Source organism: Tauraco erythrolophus, chromosome 1 (assembly GCF_009769465.1).
Source record: "Tauraco erythrolophus isolate bTauEry1 chromosome 1, bTauEry1.pri, whole genome shotgun sequence".
Classification (NCBI taxonomy): domain Eukaryota; kingdom Metazoa; phylum Chordata; class Aves; order Musophagiformes; family Musophagidae; genus Tauraco; species Tauraco erythrolophus.
This window is the reverse complement of record NC_141465.1, coordinates 2,470,300-2,496,386: the sequence shown is the minus strand read 5'-3', so window position 1 is coordinate 2,496,386 and position 26,087 is coordinate 2,470,300. Positions and strand designations below refer to the sequence as shown.

Here is a 26,087-nt window from a genome sequence, read left to right as displayed (position 1 = left end):
GGCACACAGCAGGAAGTCGGTGGAGCAGAGCACTACACCTCGTGCCTGCGTGCAGGTGTCCTTCCCTGCTGTTCCCAGCCAGCCAACTGTCTTCTCACGTTTCGGGCTCTCCACTGCCCTGCCCACCCGCAAAGAGACTGCCTCTCTCAGCCCTTCCTCTGCACACAGCTCGGTGCCAGTGCCGGCACCACGGGCAGCCTGCTGCAAGAAGGTGGCCTTTCTCCATGGCTCTTCACTGGTTCCTTGTGGCCATCCTGGCCCCTGCAGGTAAGTGGGCTTCCCTCCTGCTGGAACAGCTGCCCTGGAGCCACCACTGCTGCTGCCTCGGCTGGGTGCCCAGTTGTTGGCAGTGCCCCATTCCCCGAGGCTTCCAGGAGGAGGATGGGCAATGAAGGAGGTGAGCTTTTCCGCAACCTCTTCACTCAGAAAACTCTACACATCAACAAATTTGTGGGTTTCTGTCCCATTTCAATACTTCTAATAAGAGTACTGAACTCATTATTTTCAAAACAAATTTACTATTTTATTTGAAGCTGGTTTGTTGTTTTTTTTCCACCTGTGTGTCTCTATCAGAGAAACAAGACACTGTCTCATAGCTTGTTGACATCCTTATGCCATCCCATCCCATGTCATACTTCCAGGGTGAGTTGTTGTGTCCCATTCAATGCGTTTCACTCCTCACACCTCTTCCCTTCTCTTTCCAGGCCAGGCCCTTCGGCAATCGCCAGACACAACTGTCCGAGTGGGAGACTCTGTGACTCTGAACTGCTCCGAAACGGGAAGTGAATTCTTGTACATGTACTGGTACAAGTTGCCCACGGGGAAGGATGCCACTCTTCAGCTGGTTGTATACTCAGCAGAAGGTGGTAAGGCAGACATTGAGAAGGAATTCAGAAACCACTTTCACAGTAGTGGAACTAAAGGCAGCCGCTTATCTGTGGAGATCGATCGTGTCCTACTCAACGACTCGGGCACCTATTTCTGCGCCAAGCAAGACTCACTGTGACTTCAAAGCTGGAGCAGCGTAGCACAAACCCTTCCATGCAAACAGGGGTCTGCCCCCAGCACACACACAGCCCTCTCTTTGACAGTACACCATTTTCTCCTGCCCTCCAGCTCTGTCTACTTAAGGAAAGTGGTGGTATCGTCTATCTGTCTCCTGCCTTTTCTCTAACTTTGGTCCTGTTATTTCCCATCTCTGAATCCCCATTTGACCCTCCTTTCTTCTTATTCTCACTGCCTTGCCTCATTTCTCTGCCACCCTTAGACTGTCTCTCACTTTCCTCCTCTACTCTCTTTCTCTCTGTCCCCTTCCTCTTTCTTCTCTGTCCTCTCTCACACCTGTCCTCCTCCTATTTCCTACATTCTCTTCCATTTCTTCTCCCTTTCAACTTGTTAAGCTAAGTCATGGGGTAGCAGGAGGTGGAATAGTTCACACAGACCTTTCCTTCTCCTCCTGCTGGAAAGCCAAGGCCGACCTGGAGTTGAATCTGGCAAGGGATCCCAGGATTGAGCACTTCTGTGTGTGCTCATATGTCTATGAGCTGCAGGGTCTCCATAGCTCACTCTGTTGTTTCTGAGAGCACAGGTGCCTCGCTGGTCACCTGGGGCTCAGCACGCTGCCACTTGTGAGGGGCTCTGAGTTCCAGAGGACTGGCAGGATCAAGCCACTGAGCACTTCCACGTGCACGCTGGTCCCTTGACCCCAGCAGTCTCCAGGGAATGGGCACACAGCTGTGCACCAAGATCTCCGACTCACACTGCTACCCTGTGACCTGAGCACTCTGAAGCATGCCATGCAACCCAAGGCTCAATGGTATCCGGGAGTCAAGCATGGTCCTGCCGACAAGGAGCCTCTAGCTGCAGCAAATACTCTCGGCTACTATGACTGTCTTCTTGCCCTCCTACCAACCTTCCTTTCCTCTCTTCCTTTCTCATTTTGTTCTTTTCCAGCTGCCTGCCTTCTTTCCTTCCTTGTAAAGCTGCAGACCACCGTGCCTCCAGAGCCCTGAGCTGGACTGTTAAATGTGAGGCTGACCAAGAATGAGAACCCTTCAGGCATCAGCCCAAAGGCAGAGCTGTCTGGGAAGCATGCAGCTGAACAGATGTGGCTGTGTCTTGATGAAACACCGGTCAGTGCTCTGAGTGTGTGTCTCAGAAAGCATTCCTCTTACTCCTCCCCTTCACTTTCATAAGGTAGATGGACATGTTGACCATGTCAAACTACACAGATCTTTCCATCAGCACACTGCTTGTCATCATACATACAATGAAGAGCACTAGACATTTTGGAGTGGATGCCATCCATGTGAGGGTAAGAAAGTCTCCTGCTCTACCGCAAACAGCCCACAAGGAGGAGGCAGGCATGAGATGTAGCCTTGTTCTGTGTCTGTTGCTCACCAACATAGGCTGCAGCTCCACAGCAGGTTGGTACATCTCCCACAGCCAGGAGGAAATGGCTTGCCTTTTGTAGGAAGGGCCTAAACCTTAATTAATTACATAATTACAAATTCATACCAGCTGGATGCATATCCATAATTCCCCCTTTTTGTTTGCCAATATGTGGGGGTTTTTAAGGCTTTAAGGTGAGCAGAGACCCAGTTAAATAGCTTCAAAGATTTTAACGTTCTGACTCCACAAATTCTCACTTCCCTCTTCTGTCAGGGTAGCAACTTTACCTTCTTTGTCAAAGGAATTCTCACTCCTGCTTTTTCTGGCAAGGGAGTCAGGGTCTCTTTATGTCATTCTACAATCACATCAGGGCCACCAGATGTTGCCCACCAACATAGGCTGCAGCTCCACAACATGTTCTCACATCTCCCACAGCCAAGCAGAAATGGCCTGCCTTTTGTAGGAAGGCCTAAACCTTAATTAATTACATAATTACAAATTCGTACCAGCTGGTTGCATATCCATATGTGTCCTTGAGGGAAAACTCCTGCCCAGCTTTTTCCCACTATCCTCACACCCCAAATAATCATTAGAAGATTTGAGGGTGTTTATAGATGAGAAGCTCAACACAAGCCGGCAGTGCGCTCATGCGGCCCAGAAGGCCAACCACATCCTGGGATGTATCGAGAGAAGAGTGGTCAGCAGGTCAAAAGAGGTGATTCTCCCCCCTTTACTCTGCTCTTTTGAGACCCCACCTCGAGTACTGCGTCCAGTTCTGGTGTCCCCACCATAAGACAGACATAGATTTGTTGGAGCGTGTTTAGAGGAGGGCCACAAGGATGATCCAGGGGCTGGAGCACCTCTGCTACTAGGACAGGTTGCGGGAGCTGGGATTGTTCAGCCTTGAAAAGAGAAGACTTCAGGGGGACCTAATAGCTGCCTTCCAATACCAGAAGGGAACCTACAGGAAGGCTGGGGAGGGACTTTTTACAAGAGTGTCCACTGATAGGACAAGGGGAAATGGGTTTAAATTGAAAGAGAACAGATTTAGATTAGATCTTAGGAAGAAATTCTTCAGTACGAGGGTGGTAAGACTTGGATAGGTTGCTCAGAGAGGTTGTGGATGCCCCCTCCCTGGAGGTGTTCAAGGCCAGGTTGGATGGAGCCTTGAGTAGCCTGGTCTAGTTGGGAGGCGTCCCTGGCCATGACAGAGAGGCTGGATTAGATGATCTCTAAGGTCCCTTCCAGCCTACGCCATTCTCTGATTCTATGATTCTATCCTTTTATTTTACTCAAACTCTCTATTTCCCTTTTCTTTTTCAGGAGACAGCTACACAGCCTATTGGCAACTTTGGCAGCTTTATCCTAGACGTTCAAGTCTAGGGGGTCAGGAGGAGTTAAAACCAGAGCCCAGGAAAATCTCTGTTGTTTTGACTCCTCTGGGAAAACTAAGCAAACCCAGCATAACCAGTTACCTGAGCAAAAAGATGTAGACAGCAGCCCCGGTGGCACTGGTACATGAAAAGATCAAGCCCTAGCATGAGGTTGTTTCATTCCCCAAGTAGAATTTTCAGGGAGGTTCCACTAGGGAAGGTTCAGTCATATTGTTGGAGGTGGGAGTAGGAGCAATGAGGACCCTTTGTCCTGCTGCCTGCTGGTTTCTACAGTAGGAGCATGCTGCCTGTGTGGTTCAGCGCACTGTCTTGGCTGGTGTAGGCAGTTTTGCAGCACCTGAGTATGTGCTGACAAACAGAAAAAATGTTCTGCTCCAGAAGTGGCTGTGCGGAATGGACTGAAAGACTCCTGAAGAAGAGTCTGCAAAATATTCCAAGATCCTGTTAGTTGAGAGGCACTACAAATACTAAATGTTTTCCCAGGAGTGACACAGTGACTTCCTCTGTCCTCCATATCATAGCCTATGGAAGTACACAGAGAAAGCTTGCACAAAGAAAAGGTGCCTGAAAGTCTTTATTTTTTGCTAATTTTTGTATGTCCAGTTCCAAAATAGAAGAAAGTGATGAGGAGAAAAAGTAGGTCACACAGAACTAGATTGTCTCAGTTGGCAGCTATAGTTTCTTCGATCCAGGAGACGTAGTTGCAAACCTTAGTGTAAACCCCGGGATAGCCTTCCTCCGCACATCCATAACCCCAGGAAACAATGCCCTGGAGCTCCCCGTCGCAGACGACTGGACCGCCAGAATCGCCCTGTGTAGAAAAAAGGTGCAGATATTCAGCAAATGGTGTGAGCGTAAGCGATGAGCCAGAGATCTCAGAAATCACTGGCGTTCAAGGGAGCTCCATTGGGCTTTCACTCCACAAAGGTTCTACGAAGGTCATTTCTGACCACCACTCTACACCTGATGCTCCTCTGCCTTACTTTAGCTGCGAGGGCACCCCAGCTAAGGATGAGTTCAGCTGCTGTTTGCTGATGGATGCGGTCCTTGGTAGACACTTAGGATATGCGTGTCTTAAACATTATTCTGCCAAATATTTCCATGGAGCTAGGCACATGTACAATGCAGAGCAATTGTCAGGTGTGTTCATTTTCCAGCCTGCCTGGATCTTGGCACACTGGCTATTTCATTTTAGGTGGGTCCAAAACTAACATTTGCATCCTAAGCTCCAAAGTCATCGTGATGACTATTGACTTGCTGGTGAAGCACTCCCCTAGTTTCCATAGACCAAGGATGAGGAGATAGCATAGTCTGCTCGTGGAGATTTAGGACAGAGGTATTCACTGTCTCAAAAAAGGGACAAGGGGTGGCAAAAAACCTCACTCGGCAAGCAACTTTCACCCAGTCTCTGCCGTTGTTCAAAAAACCAACATTGAGACACGCCAGTGCAGTGAGCAGAGCAGATTCTCTAATAGGACAACCTCTTCTACTAGCAAAGGCAGCAGAGAAACATATGGGAAAGGAGAGGTAGACTTTTCACCTGGCAGGAGTCTTTCCCTCCCTCCAGGTATCCCACACATATCATGTTATCGGTGATGTCTCCAGGGTAGGCTGCGCTGCACTCGCTTGCGGAGAGAACGGGAGCATTCAGGCACTGCAAGGTGTCGGGATACAGATCTGCAACAGAGTAGAGAGAGTTAATGACATCTCTGAGCTCACTTCAGAGCCCAGAGGAGATCTTCCTTAGCAGAGAAGTTATCATGGAACGTCCTGTTCTGGCAGTCATGGTTTTTCCTCTGAACAGTAACCACAGCATTGGACACCTTTTGTTTAGATGGAACAGATTCTACCCGTGGGTCCACTGCTCTACACTGCAGCCACGTTAAGTTTTCTGATACCCAGAAAATCATCAGTAGGCAAGTGTGGAGCGAAGAGCTACTCTTGTGCAGGAGGAAACCTGGACCCCAGGAAAACCATCCTCTCCTCTGATGCAGGTTTAGCTGTTGTCAATGGATTAGAGACCAGTGACCATCTGCACCTCTGACCGTTGGTGTAAGAGAAGAGTGTTCTTGTAGTAATTTTAGATCCCCAATCACAGATTTTGATCTTGTTCTCAGAGAACTGGTAACTCTGTTGACATGGCTGAAAGATACTGTTCTACACAGACTGATCACTGATATAGTCCTGTCCCACAGCACTTCTATTCCCAAAAAGTACTCACAGCCATTGCTGAGGGTGTTGCCCCAGCCAGAGATCAGGCACGTGGTGCCCGCAGCCACGCAGCTGGTGGGCAGAGGAACTGTGCTGACAGCACGGCTGAGCTGGGCGGATTGAGAAAGCTTGATGAGCATGATGTCATTGTCCAGGGTCTGGGAGCTGTAGCCAGAGTGGCGGATGACTTTAGATGAATAAATCGACTGCTGTGTTGACTCTGTAAGTGCCAGGTTATGTTTCCCAAGGAGCACTCGGATGCGACTGGAAAAGAGAAGGAATGGCATATACTTTACTGGTGCCGACACGTTATGAGGGACCTCCCTGCCACTGTATGCACTTGCTTCAACATGGCTGTTGTAGTAGCTGTTTTCATGCAGGTTATCTTTCCTGTCCTGCAATAAGCCCTGGGGATCTGCGCTGAGATCTTATGCCCTCCCAGCACACGTGGTGAATTTCTGCAGGTTGATTCTGTTGAACTGGGACAAGTCAAATACAGAAGAGTGCTTTGCACGAGCAACCTGGAAAAAGGCAAACTGCTACCACCCTGATCTCATTCCTCTTCCTGTTCTCCACTGGTTGAGTTTTAGCAAGATTAATGCAATTTATAAGAAGTCATAGCCCGTAATTCGTTGCTAGCTCATCACATTGTCATTCCAGAAAGTGTTCTGCATTCACAGAAACATTTGCAGAAGTGGAAAACCCCTTATGATGCCTCAGCCTGGCTTATTGAATGGGCTACCCATTCCTTGGTTGTCTCCTGTCAGAACAGAGTCACTTACAGATTTGGATGTCACAGCTCAGAATTCCTGCTAGAAATGAACTGGAAGAAAGAAGTAGGTTATGGAAGAATCAATATTTTTTTCCCACTCACCTCTTGTAGCAGTGAGCAGCTGACACGACCCACTGGCTGCTGATGAGGGAACCTCCACAGAAGTGATACCCAGAATTCAGGGACACCTGATAGGGCACAGAGTTTTCTGCACAGGTGTAGCCTCCCACGATCTTGTCATCATCATGAGTGTTGAGCGGCAAGGCAACTGGGAGTTAAGAAGTGGCATGTGTCAATAGCTGGCAGAAGGAATCTTGTGCCCCTGTGACTGACTGAGGCATCTCACTTGTAGGATCTACTCCACTAAAAACTCATGGTAGCAGTGGTGGGCAAGTCTAATGGACACTCATTTGCTACTCCCTAAAATAAGTGACCACACTTAGGTTGACATCTCACGTATCTACATCTAAAGCACCGGCTGCTAGTCCCAGAGTGAACATAAGAACATAGAAATGTTCTTGGTGGATCCGATCAAAGGTGTGTCTCCCCCAGGATCCTGTCTGCAGTAGTGGTCAATAGCGGAGTGAGTGTAAGCACGAAACAAGCCTGCAGTGCTATTTCCTCAGAGCACTCGCCCATACTCCAAAAATCTGCAGCAGCTTTAGGACTTCCTGAGGCAGAGTTGTTCCCTTTGTACTTCGTAGTCCTTAAGAGAGAGACGGTCTTTTTTTGAAGCTATGGACAATTTCAGTATGCCTAGATCAAGAATCCTTATGAAGGCATCATTCCACATTTTGTGACACCAGCAATTAAGAACAGACACCAGTCAAAAGAAGTTTCACATTGAAACTGGACTTCACTTTCCCACAGTAGACTAACTTGAAAACTTGCTCAGAAAATGAGCTTCCTCATAAATTACAAAAATAGAAGTGAAAAATATACTCACCAGCCACACCAACAAAGGCGACAAACAGTATGTATTTCATGATCTTGACACAGCCTCAAGCCCGGACTGGTGGACTGGAAGTGAGAGCTGCTAGAAATACGTTTTTTGAAATGGCCTTATCTCTAGTCCAAGGTTTTCTCCAGAGAAAAAGTACACAGTGGAAAATTTGAAGATCCATATGTGGGTATTAACAGGCACTGGTAGAAAGTACAAATAACATATCAGTTAATTGTAAACCTTTCCTAAGATAAAGAGCTATTTTAAATTATTCCAGAGGGCAGCCTTCAATTTAAAAACACATTTGGGCTTTGGAAGATGTGTAGTTGTTTGCCTGCCTCATTCTTCTATGCAGCACCTGTTGAGAGCAACCCTCAAACCCCTTTGAGATTCCTCTGCGCTGATGGAGTCATTCTTAGAAATGTGTATATTTATCAGAAGCTGAATATTGTAGGTAACGGACAGTAAGATGCTCTATATTTATTTGGAAAAAAAAAAAAAAACAAACCCAAAACCTCTCAGTGCTCTTAAGTTTATTTTGGCAAATTCCTTTTCTTGAGTAATGAGTGTGTGTGTGTGTGTTTATCACATAAGAGTGTTTTCCCAAACAAAATTATTCAGAAGTAATTTCAGTGAGTGCAAAAAAACTGTTCTGTACCCTCTCACCACCTCCCAAGCTAAATTGTTCGAAGGTGGGAATGCTCACCATATCTCTTGGAAAGCATTTCTCTCATCTGCTCTCTATGATAATATTGCCCTGAGTATCAAACTACATTATTTTTTTCACTTTGGAATGTTCTAGGGAGTCTCTTTTTGCCACAGAAGAATTTCAGTATAGCACTGATGTTTATGGATGTGATGTGTAGGAACGAAACCACTGTGAACACAAATAACGAGAGCTTCTGAAACCCTTCTCTGCAAGAATGATAATTTCTGTCGTGACACTGAGTTTGCTAAAGCTCGATGCATTTAATGAACAATCATTTTCCGAGCAGCTCTCAACTTCATCGTGTCAGCTCCCGAAAGACGTGAGACAACCTCAAGTGACTGTAAACAAACATCATATGCTTTGAGATGCTGAAATGGCACGAGAGACTAAATAAGAATGCTCTTTCTACGCCAATTGTTGATCAATCTTTTGAGAGCCCTGGAGGACTGGTACACACAGTGGCACTGTCTAGATGGAAATTTCCCTTCATGTTAAAGAACAAGTCTACAGCCAAGGACTCCTCCAAGGAGTCGCACGACTTGTCTTGGGCTTTAAACTCCTGTCAGTGCACAGTTTTCTTGCAAACATGTTTTATCTTGAGAAGCAAATAAGGTTTAGAAGCTTCCTGTGGAAAAGGAGAAGATTCACAATAGTACTAAGCGTGGCAAAATTCACCAAAGCTAACTAAGCGGAGCAAGAGCAATTTCTAATCTACAAAACTGTATAATTTGATCTCCTGATGGATTTATAACTTCTTTGTCAAAAATGTGCCATTGGCGTAGGGACAGGCTGTCACTGGATGTTTTAAAACAATATTTTTCCTGAGATACAGCTCTAATAACCTACTAGGTAACACCTAGGCTATGAAGGACAGCTTCCTTTTCCTTCTTTTCACAGGGTTTAATATTGGGTTAGTATCCACCCAAACTTCAGGAAAATTCAGTAATTCAGCATCTGAATTGGGAAGTTTGACCATATGTGCCTTCATCTTGGTACTTTTTTTGTTTTCCCTTGTTACTTATTCAATCTATTCTGATTTTAACTCATCAGTTATTCTTAACAGCAGGAAAGGCATCATATAGGGCTGGTTGGTAATCTCCTTGAGGAAAAAGGTCTCCAGGAGACTCACTATGCTACTTGCTCAAATCAGCAAGAGGACACTGCTGACCTCTTCCCAGGCTACTGCCAGAACTCACGGCAAAAGTCCTGGGTCATGGTTCCTGTGGTTCCTGTGTTCCTAAGTCCTTGATGGCAGACCTTTAGTGAACATCTTTCACCCAAGTCCCACCCATTCTCCTGTTGCCTCTTAGGGGCCCCTTCTAGAGGCTCCCGTGAATCCCAGAACTCCAGGGTGCATGCTTGAATCCCATGTTCCTAGTTCAAGAATTTCAGTCAGCTGTGTCATCACTGCATTCAGATAAAGTAAATACGTTTGTCCAGGCTGATGCAAGATCCTGGGAAAGGGAAACCTGGCGAGACCGTGGTCTGATAGAGGTGAAGCTTCCCAGGAGCCTAAAGCGGAGTTTCTGAGGCTGCTCCTTGTGCAGAGCTTGGTGGTGGAGGCACCATTGATTCTCTCTTTCTAAGTCTCTCCTGACTGGGAGCAGCTAGTTGAAAGACACCCCATCTGACCTAGGAACACCAAGTCCCCAGTTGCTGGAGGCCGGGAGACCAGCTGGGGAAGGGTTTTGCGTCTTCTGCTCTTTGCATCTGTATCCGATGGTCAGAAACAGGCTCCTGGCTTTCGATGTTCCACTGCAGGAGACTCCAAAGTGGGGTGCATGGACCTCTGTGCGTGCACAGGACAATGCACTGAGTTATGGATATTTTAAATTCTCTCATAATAAATTACCAATTTACAGCTCTAGCTCAGACGTCTTGCACAAACACTGAAAACCAGCTTTATAAACTCTGGGAACAGAAGAGAGGAAGGATTCCTTTCTATTTCTCAGCTCTGGAGTATTTTTAATTTAGAGTGGCAAATGCAATTTTAAGGCCTTGTGGAAACAAACTTATCATGGCCTTCAATGTTCAACAGATTAATGAGCTGGCTCTTGACTGGTCACAGCTGTGCAATTTCCAGGCGGTAGCAGAAGACCACAGAGATCTCTAGTGGTCATTGCCATCTTGAAGTTCAGCAGTCACAGTTCTCCGTTCCAGCTCTGAGGTACGATTTTCTCCTGTGCAGTACTTCTTCTGGCAGCTTGCAGTGGCACTGCACAAAAAAGCAGCTGTTCTAAGAAGTTTCTCGTGAAACAGCTACCCTCCTCCTTGTTGCACTCCCTGTCCTCATATTTATTCTCCTTCTTTTCCTGCTGTAGAGGGTGGCAGGGGAGCTGAAGCAAAGAAATCAAAGTTAAAGCTACTTGGTTTAGATGCTGGGCAGTGACATCTCAGGCACATCTGTGTAAACAGCTGTGTACCCATAATGAGTAGCAGTTTGTCAGTAATAGCCTACCTGCAGGCTACTCAGAAGATAAGATGATGGAAGGAGAGGATGTGTAAAGTCACATGTCTATGCAGATAATGATGTGATGCCGTGTGATGTCATCATCCTGCAACTACTAGGAGGGTTTTGCAGAATCATAGAATCACAGGACGGTTGAGGTTGGAAGGAGCCTCTGAAGGTCATCTTGTCCAAATCCCCTGCTCAAGCAGGGCCACCTAGAGCCAGTGGCCCACGACTGTGTCTAGACAGCTTTTGAATATCTCTAAGCATGGAGACTTCACGACCTCCCTAGGCAACCTATTCCAGTGCTCAGTGATCCTCATAGTACAAAAGTGTTTCCTTGTGTTCAGAGGGACCTCCTGCATTTCAGTTTGTGCACGTTTCCTCTGGTCCTGTCACTGGGCACCACTGAAAAGAGCCTGTCTCCATCCTCTTTGCACATTCCTTCAGGTATTTACATACTTTAATCAGATCCCTCCTGAGACTCACTCTCCCTCGACCTGCTGGCGATACTTTGAATGATTTCATCCACCTTCTTTGCAGCAACGGCACATGGCTGGAGCCCCAGGTCCTTTTCTGCCAACCTGCTTTCCAGTTGAGTTGCCCCCAGCATATATTGATTCATGGGATTATTCCTCCCCAGATGTGGACTTTTGCACTCCCCCTTGTTGAACTTCATGAGGTTATTGTTGGCCCATTTCTCCAGCTTGTCAAGGTCCCTCTAGGTGGCAGCATGACCCTGTGGTGTGTCAGCCACTCCCTCCCAGTTGAGTGCTGTCTGCAAAGCTGCTGAGGTTATACTCTCTGCACCATCATCCAGATCGCTGACGAAGATGTCAAACAGAAGATATTTCCCACCTCAGCTGCCGTTTCTCAAGGCTCCCTGTAAGACAAGAACAGACTCAGAACAGAAATAACAGGACAGATAACCTTGTGTTCATCACCCAATACAGGTACTGGGTTGGGAACAGAAGACGAACATTTGGGAAACAATATTGTTCTTTAGTGGAACAACTTGGTTGCAAATCAATGGCCTCTAACAAGAAGATTGAGTAGACACAGGCTGGAAGAGAAGGGAAACAAAGGGGAGGAAATAAAAGCAATATACTTATCTAGGATGGTATAGCATCACTACCTGCATAGGGATGTGTATCGGGTCTGACTGGGATGGAGTTAACTTTCCCCGTGGCACCCATCATAACACTTGTGCTTTGTATTATAGCCAGAAAGGTGTTGATAACACACTGGTATTTTGGCTACTGGTGGCTACTGCTGAGCAGTGCTCGCACAGCATCAAGGCTGGCTCTACAATCCTGCCCACCTCTCCCCACTATCCTCGCTCCAAAGGCCAGGGGTGGGCAAGAGTTTGGGAGGGGACACAGCCAAAACAGCCTCCCCAATCTGACCAGAGGGATATTCCATACCATATGATGTCGTACTCAGCAATGAGAAGCTAACCAAAAGAAGGAGGAGAAGGGGTATTTGTTTTAAGACATTTGTCTACTGGAGCAACTGCCATATGTACTGAGGCACTACCTCCCAGGAAGTGGCTGGACATCACCTGCTGATGGGAAGTAGAGAATAAATCTTTTGGTTTCCTTTGTTTCTGCATGTGGGCTTTGCTTTTTCTTCATTAAACTGCCTTTATCTCAACCCATGAATTCTTTTTCATCTTACTTTCTCACCTCCCTGTCCTGCTGGGGAGGGGGAGTGATAGAGGGGCTCGATTAACACCTGGCAGCTAGCCAAGGTCAACCCACCATAGGATGTGAATTTACGTATCCTCTCCTTCCATCACTTTATCTTTTCAGTACACAGATATGCCCTGAAAGGGGGCTGTTGCTTAATTTTAGGGTTTTTTGGTTAAAAGTATGGAATGATTATGAAAATAACTTCCTGGTGTCCCTAGAACAAATCTGTAAAGCTCAGAGTGTCCCTGTATTTCTGCCTGCTTCTTTGTAGCTGCTTCTTCTGCAAACTCTAAAGAAGAATCCAGGACTGATGTAAGTGATATGATCACTAATTTCCAGTGAAATTCTCCCACCAAAATGATACTATAGTTAGAAAATATGCCCCTAAATACCTCTTGCTTGCATATTCTCACCTTTCATTTTTGTCTGAAGCTTTACACAGCTTGGCCCATGAAATCTCCTACGAGAGGCACGGAAATAAAAATCAAGGAATTATCCTTCCTCTCTTCTCTCCCCTCCCTCTCACTCACATGAATTCATGGCCCCCAAGGCCTTTCCTTTTGACAGGTTACAGATGAACATGAAAGTGGGACGAGACTGGTCTCTGCTGGCATATCTTGGAAATTGCCTTAACATGTCCTGAGGAGATGTTAGCACCACATAGAAACAATTCTTCAAAATTAATACAGAGATGATTTACTTATTTTTAAATTAAAGATACCATATGGGAAAGAGTCTGCTAGTGACCATGAGGTCACCAGTAGAGTTGTAGACTGGAGAAGGAGACAGAACAGTCTTAGATGAATTTTAGTAGAATGGGTTCAGACCCTGAATAAACAGTAATGAGATCAGAGGCAGACTAAGACCAAGGCAGGTAAATAATATCCCACTATTACTGCTATTATTTAGGCAGAGCTAGACAAATAAAATCCTAAATTCATTTTTAAAAAGAATTCAATCTAAATAAAGACAAATGCCTGCAGTCGTTCCCATGATTAGTGACTTAAGCACACCATTTTGCTGTGGTGGAAGAGAAGATATTGTAGGGGCAACTGAAATCACCTGTCCAATATGTTGTCTTCTGTTGTCCTGTGTCTTGGTCCCAGATGTTTCAGCCTAGTCTATGTTTTCTCATTCCTTTCCTTGGGACATTAACAGCTGCTCCCAGCTGAACAGGCTGTATCAGAAATTATAGGCTCTTCTGCGATATCTGAAAACGAGATAAAATAATTAGTGATTTTCCTAGCAGAATTACCTTGTTTCAAAGGATTGTGTCCTATACTTACAGCCTGTTTTTTATATCAAGTCAGATTGAAGTGAAACTATTGAAGAAAAATGTGAACAACACGTTTGCTGCTGGTACTTGGTCATGTTGCTGACTATGTGTTTACCTTTTATGTGAGAAGACTAGGTCAGGATGGGCTGCGTGTGCCTCAAACCTAAACTGGTTTGTTCTTGTACCTGGACAAATCTAGGAGAGGGTGGGGGGCAAATACAGTTTTGTGTCCCCATTCAGTTCTGTGTAAGGGAGGGAGATAAAAGTGTCCTTTTACCTGTCACCACCAGTCCCCACCTCCTTCAGATGGGCTCCAAAATGAAGACACACTTTTAGTCTTCGATGAATTCCTTTCACAGTCGGGGTCACAGGCATCATTAAGAAGTCAGCATCCTACTTCCCTCCCTTCCAGCACAACTGTGGCAAGTGCAGCACGGACCAAAGAGGATATTCACAATCAGGACAGCCTACAAACAGGAACACAGTCTGTAGTAAGCAAATCACTCTCAATCCAAACCAGTTACTGTGGGCTGGAGTTCTGTTTATCATCCTGGGGCGGAAGAAAAAGGAGTGGGAAGGAAAGCAGCACGAACACTGTCATGAAGTTACCAGGTGAAAAATAAATGCATTTAAAACCAGCTAATAAAAGAAAAAAAAATACTACTTTTTTGTCTCTAGGAAAAAAAAATAGGATTATAAATTCAAGGATAGTGGATACACTAAGAGCTATCAGGCTATCAAACAGAAACAGCAATGGCAGAGGAAGGATGTGGCCTGCGGTTCCCATGGCAATCTTTCATGATGACTGGGTGACAAAAACAGGAGGGTGGAGCCAAGGGTGTTTTTTGTACGAGGTTGTATCGTTGTGTGGACAGGGGGTTCCACAATGATAAATTCCCCGGGAGGGCTTTACAAAAACCTGTATGTGCATGAGCCTTGTGGGAGAGTGTGTCAAGACAGCTACAGAGAATTCCTCAGCACAGCAGGCATGTTCTGTCTTGGTTTATCCTGACAGACCTCGTATGCTAGGACTTACTTTCATCATCTGAGAACGGAGCCTGCCCTCTCTGGACAACAAGCCAGGAGATTCTGAGACATGGAAATCATTTTTGTCAAACCAGCTTGACTGCAGATGCATCTAAAAACCTATCAGAGAATTTGAAGCAGAGAAAAGTGTTAGAAAAAGAATTCTGACATGTAGCAGGTATCTCTCAGAGGTTTTCTCTCTTAAATAAGCCTCCAGTTCCCACTGATTGATTCATGCCTGTGAGCACAAAGGTTTTCTCTAATTCTTCTCCACGCTGTCTCACTGCAGTTCTTCCTAACGGATATCAAGTGTTTGCCCAAGACCAGCCAACTGATTCTTCTGGCTGTCCTCGTATGGATTACTTTTAACCTACCAAAAAATTGAATGGGATCCTGAAAGACTATTCCATACGACTGGCCCACCATTGAAGGGAAAACACATGGATTTGGTTTAGTCCAGTGCCACAAAGACGAATCACCTAGATGGAAAGGCATGTGACTATGACAATCACAAAGCAAGTATGATTTGATTATGAACTCCACCAGTTACAGAAGGGAAGGCTTCCCAATGCTGACTGTAAGGAAGCTCTAGTTGTTGAGGAATTATGTTTCTAGACAATGACAGCCTCTACCACTTTGGGTACGTCTGCATGGTTTCTACATCTGAAAAACGGGAATAGCAGGTGATACCAAAGAGATGACATGAAGATTAGCAAAAGGTTGTAAACCAACTTGAACTGAAATGTAGACAATAAGTTCAAAAAACTCTGAGAAATGTTTTTATAAATGCTACCGATTATACCATGGGATTTCAAGCTGGTTTTCTGCCAAAGCCCTTCAGATAGAGATTGGCAGATCTTTGGGATTTCAGATACAGTAAACATTGCTTAAGCTTCTGTCTGCGAAAGCGAATTGCGGTGCACACCTCTTCTTAGCTTATGATACAACCCTTTGTCACCGTGAGCTATAATTTGAATTTCGGCGATGGTACAAAGCTGACAGTAATAGGTAAGAAATTTTTATTTTCTCTTTTAAATTGCTTCAAATCCTAGATCTTCTCTTTAGAGAACTTCAACCTTATTCTCCCTTTCATTATTAATCTGAAGTTTTCCTAATGCGCTAGTAACCCAGTCTACTTTGGAGAATAAAGTAAGTTTAGTGCTGTAGGTAGGGACACACATTTCACTTTGGAGAACTGAATGAATGCATTTCCAGTGAACAAAAAGCTCTTCATAGAAAGAATGGAATTAAAAAGATGTGAATAGCAGAAGTATGAAATCGACATCTGTAAAAATTGCTATTCCTCAAAAGTACAACTATTCTCCTGGGGCTACAGGTGATTAGAGACAAGTCAATGAAAGGCAATCTGTCTGGCAAGAACTGAGTTACAGTTAGACCTTGGGCAGGTCTAAAAAACAAAATCAAGACTCTACAAACTTAAATTACTTTGGATCTTTTCAGGGTAAACTAAATCATGGGTTACCTCAGATAACTCAGAGAGACGAATGAGCGTACTAGCATTTTTCGTTGACAAAACAGAAGTCACCAAAAAATACTCAGCTTTACCATAAGCAATACCAACAGATCTCTGCAGCTGTTTAATTCCTTGTTGTTATAGAAAACAACTCTCCACAGCACAGCAAATTTCTTTCCACAAAATGGACTTATCAGGATAGTGATAGATCATTTAGGGCACCGGTCTTACTATTCCAGAGTAGACACTAAAAGGCCACTGAAAACAGCAGAAACACAACAGGTAGTTCATTTCAAATAAAAGTAGCTCTCAGGGAATGTTTCTGGGCCACTCGTCTGGATTTTGGCCTCTCTCCAAACCCAGGGGAAAACAAGGCTGCTTCTAAGACTGATAAATGGTGGTGATCTCTTCTTCTCATTCTATTACTCCTGAAGTTAGAAGAATTGATGCCCTGGGCTTTTGTACCACAACTTTCCATTACAGGGTAAAATGATTGGAAGTGATAAGATTCAACCTCCGTAGGAAAAATACAGGGATCAGTGTTTTCCGAAATCCAGTGTGAATCTGAGGTGCCTGAGTTGATGAAAATCAATACACTGATCCCTCATTGACCATAGGCAGCTAACTTTAATAATTACAGCTAAGAGAACAGAGAGAATAAAAGCAGAGACCTACTTCCCAGGAAGGAGAAAGGGAGGAATGTTTAGGAACTGCTACAATGGGGAGAGTGACCCAGGGTCCTGTGTTATACGTTACAAGTTATTTTGCATGTAAAAATAAAAACATTTATTTTATAAGACAGCAACATTCACGATGTTGAAAGGAAATGAGGACGTTAAAGAAACGAGGCTGTTTAGTCAAAAATAAGCAAAGAAAATTACTCTGCATATGGAAAAGATGTACATCTAGCTAAATAAATAAATAAATTAATTAATTAATTAATAGATTTTCTTAGTACCCCTACATAAATAGATAAATATCCCCTAAAGAAATGGTGAAAGCTGCAACAACCAATTCATCGAAGCCTGAAGATAAAGGGCTCTGGAAGAGGTATTTCTGAGATGGATCTCACCTGGTCAGACACACAGATGTGGTGATGTTCCCCTACAGACCTTTCTTTTTTTTTAGGGGACCATAAATTAATGGACTTTGTGTTTCTTGTTTTGCTGGTACCGCGTGAGGGGAGGGCTAGTTCACAGGTTTGGCTCAGAGGGCTGAGAGGAGAGGAGAGGTTTTCCTGCAGCCATAAAACAGTGTGAATAATGAAAGACTGTTTTTCGGCAGTGGGACAAAACTCACAGTCCTAGGTAAGTTGGAAATCAGATCTTCATGATATATATAAGACTGGTTTAGGGGACAAGGGCATTCTTAATAGCAGAATAATTGTCATTTTTCATGCAGCCATGAGGACAGAATTAATGCTTTATTCCTTGCTCATTAAAATAATAATACAGAATAATACAGAAGGTAGGATTTGCAGGTATGAACTTTGAGATCCTTGTGTCCGTTGCCTCTGTCTTCCCTTACTGGGACCTTCATTTTCTCCCATTCTCCAAGAAAACATTATAGAGGTTGGAACGAAAGATCCTTCTTTGGTCTGCAAGTTTTTGCAGTTCTATGCAACAATCAAAAGCCACATTTCAGAGGTGAAGTCTGGATTCTTGTGTCTGCTGAATCAGATAGGGAAAGAATAGTCTTGCTGGTACTTTGGTCCACTCTCTGCAGATGGTGGGCAGGCTGCCTAAAGTTGTTTTGGGACACTGGCTTCCTCTAATGGCCCTTTTCATGACTTCTGATTCTCCGAAAGGACTCTATACTTTTTCTCTTGGTGTGCTTTTCCCCTCTATTCCTTCTCCTCGTTTGCTTGCTCTGCCTTCTATCCAGGAAAGCATTTAACATCACCTATATCAAGGCATTTTGGATTCACAGGGCAGAATAACCTTTTCCATCTGCTCCTGCCACATCTGACAGCAAACTGTAGAAATACACACTGGTGCCTGCTCCTTTAAACAGCATCATTTCAAGGAACTAAGTAGCTGGCAAGACGAGTATAATGACACTGTGGTTGATAGTCTGATCGTGTCCAGCTGGGCTTTTTAACTGCACTACTTACCTTTGGAGCTGGTATTGTGCTCGGAGTTGTAGGAAAGTAGCTGTGATTAACCCAAGTGCTCAACGTGGAGAATACTTGGAAATGCCCCTTGCATTAATGATATGTAGCATGTACACAGATAGTTTTAAAATGAGAGTACAAGTGAAAGACAATGAGGAATCATGAAACTCACCTTGCTGTGATGGGAGTGGAAGACCTGTGGAACTTTTCCTCTTAGGTGGGTGAGGAATGTGTGACAGGGAACGTGTGAGTTTATGCACTGAAGTGATAAAACATTGTGCCATGAACACTGTGCAAGATCAGAACAGAATGGGCTGTTGATAACACTTTTTTCTGATTGTCTCTGCTCTTGCTTGTACCAGTCTCCTTATTCCATTTCAAGCATGATCATTCTCTGGCTTTCTTTGTCTTCCCAGTAGTCTTTAATCATTCTTTCTGTCTGCCTTTTTCAGCTGCCTTCCTCTTTGTCTTTTTGTTTTGTTTTGTTTTGGTCTGTTAAATCTCTCTCATTTTTCTTTTGTGTCCTCTCTATCTGTTTCCATGTCTTCACTCATTAGCCAGTTAGGCTATGAGCCAACGAACTTATATCAAAGATACTTTTAGGATGGAAAAAAATTCATAAAGCCAAGTACTAGAAGGGAGCAGTAAAAGTGATCAACCTCTCCTCATGTACATTAGAAGGAAAGCAGAGCAGCCCCAAACCTTCTAGGGAGTTATCTCCGTTACTATCTAGTTACCTCTTCCAAAGTCTGTGCAAGCTCACACGTTTTCACAGAAGGACCTGATCTTTGTAGCATAAGCACTGACAATCATGATTAAGGCTAGCAGTTGAAAGCAAACACGAGAGTTTAGGGGTCAAGATCTATGCAAGAGAGAAGTTAATTCTGCTAATTCTCTCTACTCTAGAAAGGAGAGAGTGATCAGGAAGAACATCTATAATTTATAGAGCCTTCACACCAAAAAAAAAAAAAAAGTAAAAGTTTTCTTTTTGTCTCCATAGTTCTCTCTGCATTTCTGTTTCCATGTGGACTCTGCAGACCTGATGTGTTTATCACACTAGATCAGAGTAGCCCTGAAGAGAAGGATTTGGGGGTGTTTATAGATGAGAAGCTCAACATGAGCCGGCAGTGCGCTCATGCGGCCCAGAAGGCCAACCGCATCCTGGGATGTATCGAGAGAAGTGTGGTCAGCAGGTCAAAAGAGGTGATTCTCCCCCTTTACTCTGCTCTTGTGAGACCCCACCTCAAGTACTGCGTCCAGTTCTGGTGTCCCCACCATAAGACAGACATAGATTTGTTGGAGCATGTTCAGAGGAGGGCCACAAGGATGATCCAGGGGCTGGAGCACCTCTGCTACGAGGACAGGTTGCGGGAGCTGGGATTGTTCAGCCTTGAAAAGAGAAGACTTCAGGGGGACCTAATAGCTGCCTTCCAATACCTGAAGGGAACCTACAGGAAGGCTGGGGAGGGACTTTTTACAAGAGTGTCCACTGATAGGACAAGGGGAAATGGGTTTAAGTTGAAGGAGAACAGATTTAGATTAGATCTTAGGAAGAAATTCTTCAGTATGAGGGTGGTAAGACTTTGGAATAGATTGCCCAGAGAAGTTGTGGATGCCTCCTCCCTGGAGGTGTTCAAGGCCAGGGTGGACGGAGCCTTGAGTAGCCTGATCTAGTTGAGAGGCGTCCCTGGCCATGACAGGGAGGTTGGATTAGATGATCTCTAAGGTCCCTTCCAGCCTATGCCATTCTATGATTCTGTGATTCTATATGGGGGAGTGGGGGGGGAGGAAGAAAAGATGGCTTTTAGGGTCACTGCCTAGCTACTGAGTAACATCTCATTGTTGTTTTGTACTTGCTTTTTGACTGTAGAATTGCCTTTAGTCTTACATGTAGGTATTAAACACTTCAGAACAGGGGACATCTTTTGGTTTGTGAGTGTATACAATCTTGCATCATTTTGAGAAGATGTGTAGTCTAGGATGAGGGCTTTTCATACCTAGGATAACCTACATAATAAATAACATAAAGAGATATTTCATAGTCTTAAAAAAGGATGGCAAACTAAGACCTAAAGCAAAACTTGCCCCAGACAGGTTACCTGTCTAAAGTGTTCTTAGAATCATAGAATCATAGAATCGTTAGGGTTAGAAGGGACCTCAAAGATCATCTAGTTCCAACCCCCCTGCCACGGGCAGGGAAACCCTCCACTACACCAGGTTGCCCAAAGCCTCATCCAACCTGGCCTTGAACACTTCCAGGGATGGGGCATCCACAACTTCTCTGGGCAACCTGTTCCACTGCCTCACCACCCTCTGAGTGAAAAATTTCTTTCTTATATCTAAGTTCTTCACTTCAGACAGTGAGAAAGATTATCTCCTGCCTTTCAAGTCAAGTCTTAGATGGGAGGATCCAAGCAGGATATCACATAGCAGTGTAATTTTATAACTTTTTTATATAATTTTATAACTTATTTATAACTTCTATATATAATTTTATATTTATAACACTGCAATAACGATCATGTCCCACTACATCTCCAGGAATGTAACACAGTTACAAGATGCTCGTGCCTTTTTAACCGACTCTTGTCTATCAGTACAGTATTACAAATACAGGCCTTATAGCACCACCGGGTACTTTTCTGCCTACCTGTTTGCTCAGCTTCTTTCCAGCTTTCCTGTTCTTCTGGCAGAGACAATACTAGAAATTCAAACACTGATGCATTTCTGTAGCCAGACCTTTTGTGTTATTGTGTAATGAGTGAATACAGATGCTTTCAGTTTCTTGGTGTCTACCTATCTAATAGATATTAATTGTCTAATAGACATGGTTGTTAAAAAGCCAGATATATCAGGAGTCGCAAAGCACAAACACGATTTTAAGAGGTTTCTGTTTGAACGGAGGCCCTGGGCTGTATTGCTTTCTGTTTCAGGGAAGAACGATGAAATCGTGCCTCCAGCTGTGGCCATCTTTTCCCCATCAAAGCAAGAGATCCAACAGAAGAGCAAGGCCACGCTGGTATGCCTGGCCTCTGGTTTCTACCCTGACCACCTGAAACTCATCTGGAAGGTGAACGGTGCTGAGAGGACAAAAGGGGTGGGGACAGATGAGTTTTCTACATGGAATGGGAGTACCTACTCATTGACCAGCCGACTGAGGATCTCAGCCCAGGAATGGTTCAACCCTTTGAATCGTTTTGAGTGTGTCGCCGATTTTTTTAAGAATGGAACGCTGGAATCCATACACAAATTAATCTACGGTGATGCTGGTGAGCAAAAAAATGTATATCGCCATGTGATACAAACTAGAAATTGCAAATCAAAAGGGTGTGGGTTATGATGTGAAATACATCTATATGCAACTTCAGTACCAGGTGTCGTTATGGCACAAATTTGTATGTAAATATGTAGGTATTTGCATAAGACTCTTCATATTACTGGGCCTCTATATCTACATTATCATTATACATCTATACTTTTTCAAAGGTTTCTTCGGATTTTCACTGAGAAATCTCTGTAGTATAGTAAAATATATAGTATAATAAAATATATAGTATAGTAAAATGAATAGGCAGTGTATTGTAAACTGAAACTTCTCAAATTTGTGTTCCATTTGTGTTGAAGAGAAACGTGACTTTCAGTTCATTTTTGTATTTCAGGATGTGCACTCACAGAAGGTATGTGTGTCTTCTCCCAGGTAATTATCTGTATGTATTTTAATTCCAGTTTTACTGACACTAAGTATAAGATGTGTGAGATTTCTACTACGAGAATAACATACTTCCTCATCTAAGTGGTTTCTTTGTTAGATTAAAAAAAAAAAAAACAAACAACTGTGGGAGGGTTATATGTGCATGCTGTGTTTTGTTTTTTTAGCTCTTCTTTATAATTCCCTTTCAAAATAACAGAAGAAATCGTGGAACCATCCTATAGAGTGTCACTTGCTCTTTTTATCGTCTCCTCCAGTCCTTAACGCAGCCTTCTGTTGGGAAGCTGCTTGCTCAGCCATGAAAGAAAAAATTCATATTTTTAGCCAAGTGATTATGACATCAAGATTCAGAATCTGCAATGCTGAATATTTCTTAGTATCAAATTCAGAATACTTCTCATTACAAGTCACATTCCCTTCCAAATTGCAAGGATACCCATATGAAAAATAATGTTTCTTTTCTCTATGTATACATATTTACACACTCTCATTCTTCACCAACTTCTTTAATGCTTCAGGAATCTTAAGGCTGAACCAAGGTCAGATCATAGAATCACAGAATGGTTAGGGCTGAAAGGGACCTTCAAAGGTCATCTAGTCCAACCCCCCGGCAAGGAACAGGGATATCTCCAACTAGATCAGGTTGCTCAGGGCCTCGTCCAACCTGGCCTTGAATGTCTCCAGGGATGGAGCATCCACCACCTCTCTGGGCAACCTGTTCCAGTGTTCTACAACTCTCATGGTAAAACATTTTTTCCTAATATCCAATCTGAATCTACCTCCCTCTATTTTAAAACCATTACCCCTTGTCCTATCACAACTGGCCCTCCTGAACAGCCTCTCCCCATCTTTCCTGTAGGCCCCCTTGAGGTACTGGAAGACCGCTAGAAGGTCACCCCTTAGTGAGATCGGTGTCTCAATACTACTGCAACTCCTTAAGAGTGAAAAATCTGTAAAAGTTCCAGATAACATGTTGTTCTGGGCTATGTAAAACTTTCATGATATATCAGCAGCGCTCACAAGGCCACTGAAAATAATGAGGGGAAAAAAAAATTGTATCTTGTGATTCAGCTTAATTTGAATTCCTAAGAGGGGATTCACATGAACAGCCTAGTTTTTCAGTAGATGTGGCAACACAATGGTTAAACACTCCCAATCAGGACATACTTTCTTAGCATAAAGCCAATTTCTGTCTTTCCTAGACTTGCTTTCTCTTTGGGTTCTTTGCCTCAGAGTGTTCTTTGCAATCCCCTGTTATCTCGTGTCAGCAGAGCTATTCGTTTGGCTCTCGTTCCTTTGTGTCGCTTAGCTAAAGATGTCAAAGGTTCTTATTTGATTAAAGCTGCATTAAACCTAGTCTCTCACGATGATGACAATTCAATAGACAAGTGATGTTTGATTTGCAGGGTCCTACTTGAGGAATGGAAATTCTCTGAAGCTCACTTACCTCATTCTCTGTGGCAAAGCTTTGCTTTACGCAGTTTTGGTGAGCCGTCTGGTGTGGACAGCCAAGGTAGGCTAGTGTGCCACTTGCAGGTTGGACTTACTAGTACGAGGATCAGTGGATACAGATGAAATCTATTCTCAGCTGTGAGGTTGTTCTCCATGTGCTCTGTTGGGCTTTGTGCAGGATAGTGTGAAAAATCCCAAGTGATGAGTTTTCTGTGATCGTTTTTCCAGAACTCAGATAAAATCAATGCTATCTAGCAGAGCAATTCCTTCTCAAAATACTCTTTAAACACATGGAAAAAATGAGAATTAAGGACAACTTCTCCAGAAAGTAAAGAAGGAAAATGTGAAATGTATCATACTTTCCTGTAAGCATTGAAAAGAGACTCGTGTCTGCAGTGAAAGTAATAAACAGCAGTTTCGAGAAGGTACATGAGATAAATCTGAACAAAGAATTACAATGGATTACAAAGAACAATGGGACAAATCTGAACAAATAGGAGAAGTTCAACTAACTACCAGGAAATCCTTTTTGTGAGTAAGTTCTCACACAGCTGAAAGATGCTCCCTGGAAGCCTCAGCATTTGTTCCTTTAAAAGCAGGACTGGGAGATGTATTTGAAAAGTGACCTGGTAGAGTTGAAGGTGTGAACACAAGGTCAATTATGATTTCGTGTCCTTTTTCGAGGGTACCAGAGGGAACAGGTTTGTACTTTAGTGGAACACGATCATAGAGTCACAGAATGGTTTCAGTCAGAAGGGACCTTTAAATATCATCTGGCCCAACACGCCTGCCATGAGCAGGGATGTCTTCCACTAGATCACACTGCTCAAAGCCCCATCCAACCTGACTTTGAATACTTCCAGTGATGGGGAATCCACAACTTCTCTGGGCAACCTGTTCCATTGTTTCACCACTGTCATTGTGAAAAATTTCTTCTTTATATTTAATCTAAAGCTATGTATTGGTTTAAAAACTTTGCCCCTAGTCTTGTCACTACAGGTCTAGGTAAAAAGTCTATCTCTACCTTTCTTATAAGCCCACTTGTATTTTTGAAAGGCCATAGGAAGGTCACCTCAGAGGCTTTTCTTCTCCAGGCTGAGCAACCCCAACTCTCTCAGCCTTTCTTCATAGGAGAGGTGTTTCAGCCCTCTGATCATTTTGGTGGACCTCTTCTGGATCCTCTCTAACAGCTCCGTGTCTTTCTTGCACTGGTGTCCCCAGAACTGGATGCAGTACTCCAGGTGGGGTCTCACCAATATGGAGTAGAGGAGCAGAATCCCCTCCCTCAACCCGCTGGCCACACTTCTTTTGATGCCACCCAGGATGTGATTGGCTTTCTGGGCTGCAATTGCACACAGTGACTGACATAGAATTTTTCATCCACCAGTATCCCCAAGTCCCTCTCCACAAGGATGCTCTCAATCCATTCATCCCCCAGTCTGTACCGATCCTGGTGATTGCCCCAATCCAGGTACAGGATCTTACACTTGGCCTTGTTGGACTTCATGATGTTCACATAGGCCCACTCCTCAACCCTGTCCAGGTCCCTCTGGATGGCATCTCTCCCCTTAAGCATATTAACTCCACCACTCAGCTAGGTGTCATCTGCAAACTTGATGAGGCTCCACTCAATTTCACTATCAATGACACATAGATGAAGGTATTAAATGGTATTGGTCCCAGTATGGACCCTTGAGGGAAAAGACTCTTTACTGGTTTCCACTTGGACACTGAACCATTAACTGTAAGTCTTTGGGCACGGTCATCCAGCCAATTCCTTACCCATGTAACAGTCTATCCTTTAAATCCAAGAATGTTGTGGAGAACATACCAAACCTTATCAACCTTACAGAAGTCCAGGTTGATGATACCTGTAGTTCTTGTCCACTGATGCAGACACTCCATTATAGAAGACCATCAGATTAGTCCCCTAACACACAAAGTTGTGTGTAAAGATATTAGTTCAGTATGTAAGTAAACAATTTGTAAACTTCCTTGGCACAAAAAGGGGAGAAAGCATGGAGATACTGGGCATTTCTGTTACTGCTCTCAGGAGACACAACAGTTGGGAAACTGATAAATATGGTCTATTATTTCCTAGATTATTGTATTTGTTCCATTGTGGGTTTTTTTTATTTGTTCATTCTGTTTTGTTTTCAATTAGGCTGGTGGCAAGTATAAAGAATAAATAAAGAGTCCTCTTCGTCACATCAGCTGGAACACCGAAAATTATTTCTGCCTTTCCACAGCAAAGGATCTGTGCTCCTGTCTATGCACTTCTGAATGGTGGTTCTCTGTCCCTCTCCTGTTCTTTCCACTTTGTTGTAATTACTGCTGGGTTCTGCCTGTAATTCCATATCATGTTGTACCATATCGTATCGTATAGTATCTTATCTTTAAAGCTAACACTTTCTTAATGCTCAGAGAGTGAGGACCCAGCTCCTTGAATTAGAAATAAAGTTTGAGATTCTTTTCCA

General features: G+C 43.9%; 1 protein-coding gene and 1 gene segment (V, D, J or C); one reads left to right on the top strand and one right to left on the bottom strand.

The window, feature by feature from the left end:
* The first annotated feature begins 156 nt into the window (after positions 1-156).
* Positions 157-26,087, top strand: LOC104384642 (T-cell receptor beta-1 chain C region-like). The segment is given in 8 exon segments: positions 157-267; positions 705-990; positions 9,763-9,771; positions 15,827-15,870; positions 21,383-21,718; positions 22,109-22,126; positions 23,565-23,671; positions 25,775-26,087. Coding segments are annotated over 8 exon segments (867 nt in total).
* LOC104384641 (trypsin I-P1) lies at positions 4,447-7,754 on the bottom strand. 2 transcript variants are annotated; one of them, XM_009993068.2, is made up of 5 exons: positions 7,715-7,754; positions 6,871-7,036; positions 6,007-6,260; positions 5,326-5,462; positions 4,447-4,596 (listed from the first exon to the last, which is right to left on the bottom strand). In XM_009993068.2, exons 1-5 carry the CDS (start codon positions 7,752-7,754, stop codon positions 4,447-4,449), a joined length of 747 nt encoding a protein of 248 aa, XP_009991370.1. The 2 variants fall into 2 exon arrangements, with proteins under 2 accessions (XP_009991370.1, XP_086472984.1); XM_086616858.1 differs by lacking the exon at positions 7,715-7,754 and adding an exon at positions 6,293-6,328 and having other exon boundaries at positions 6,856-7,007.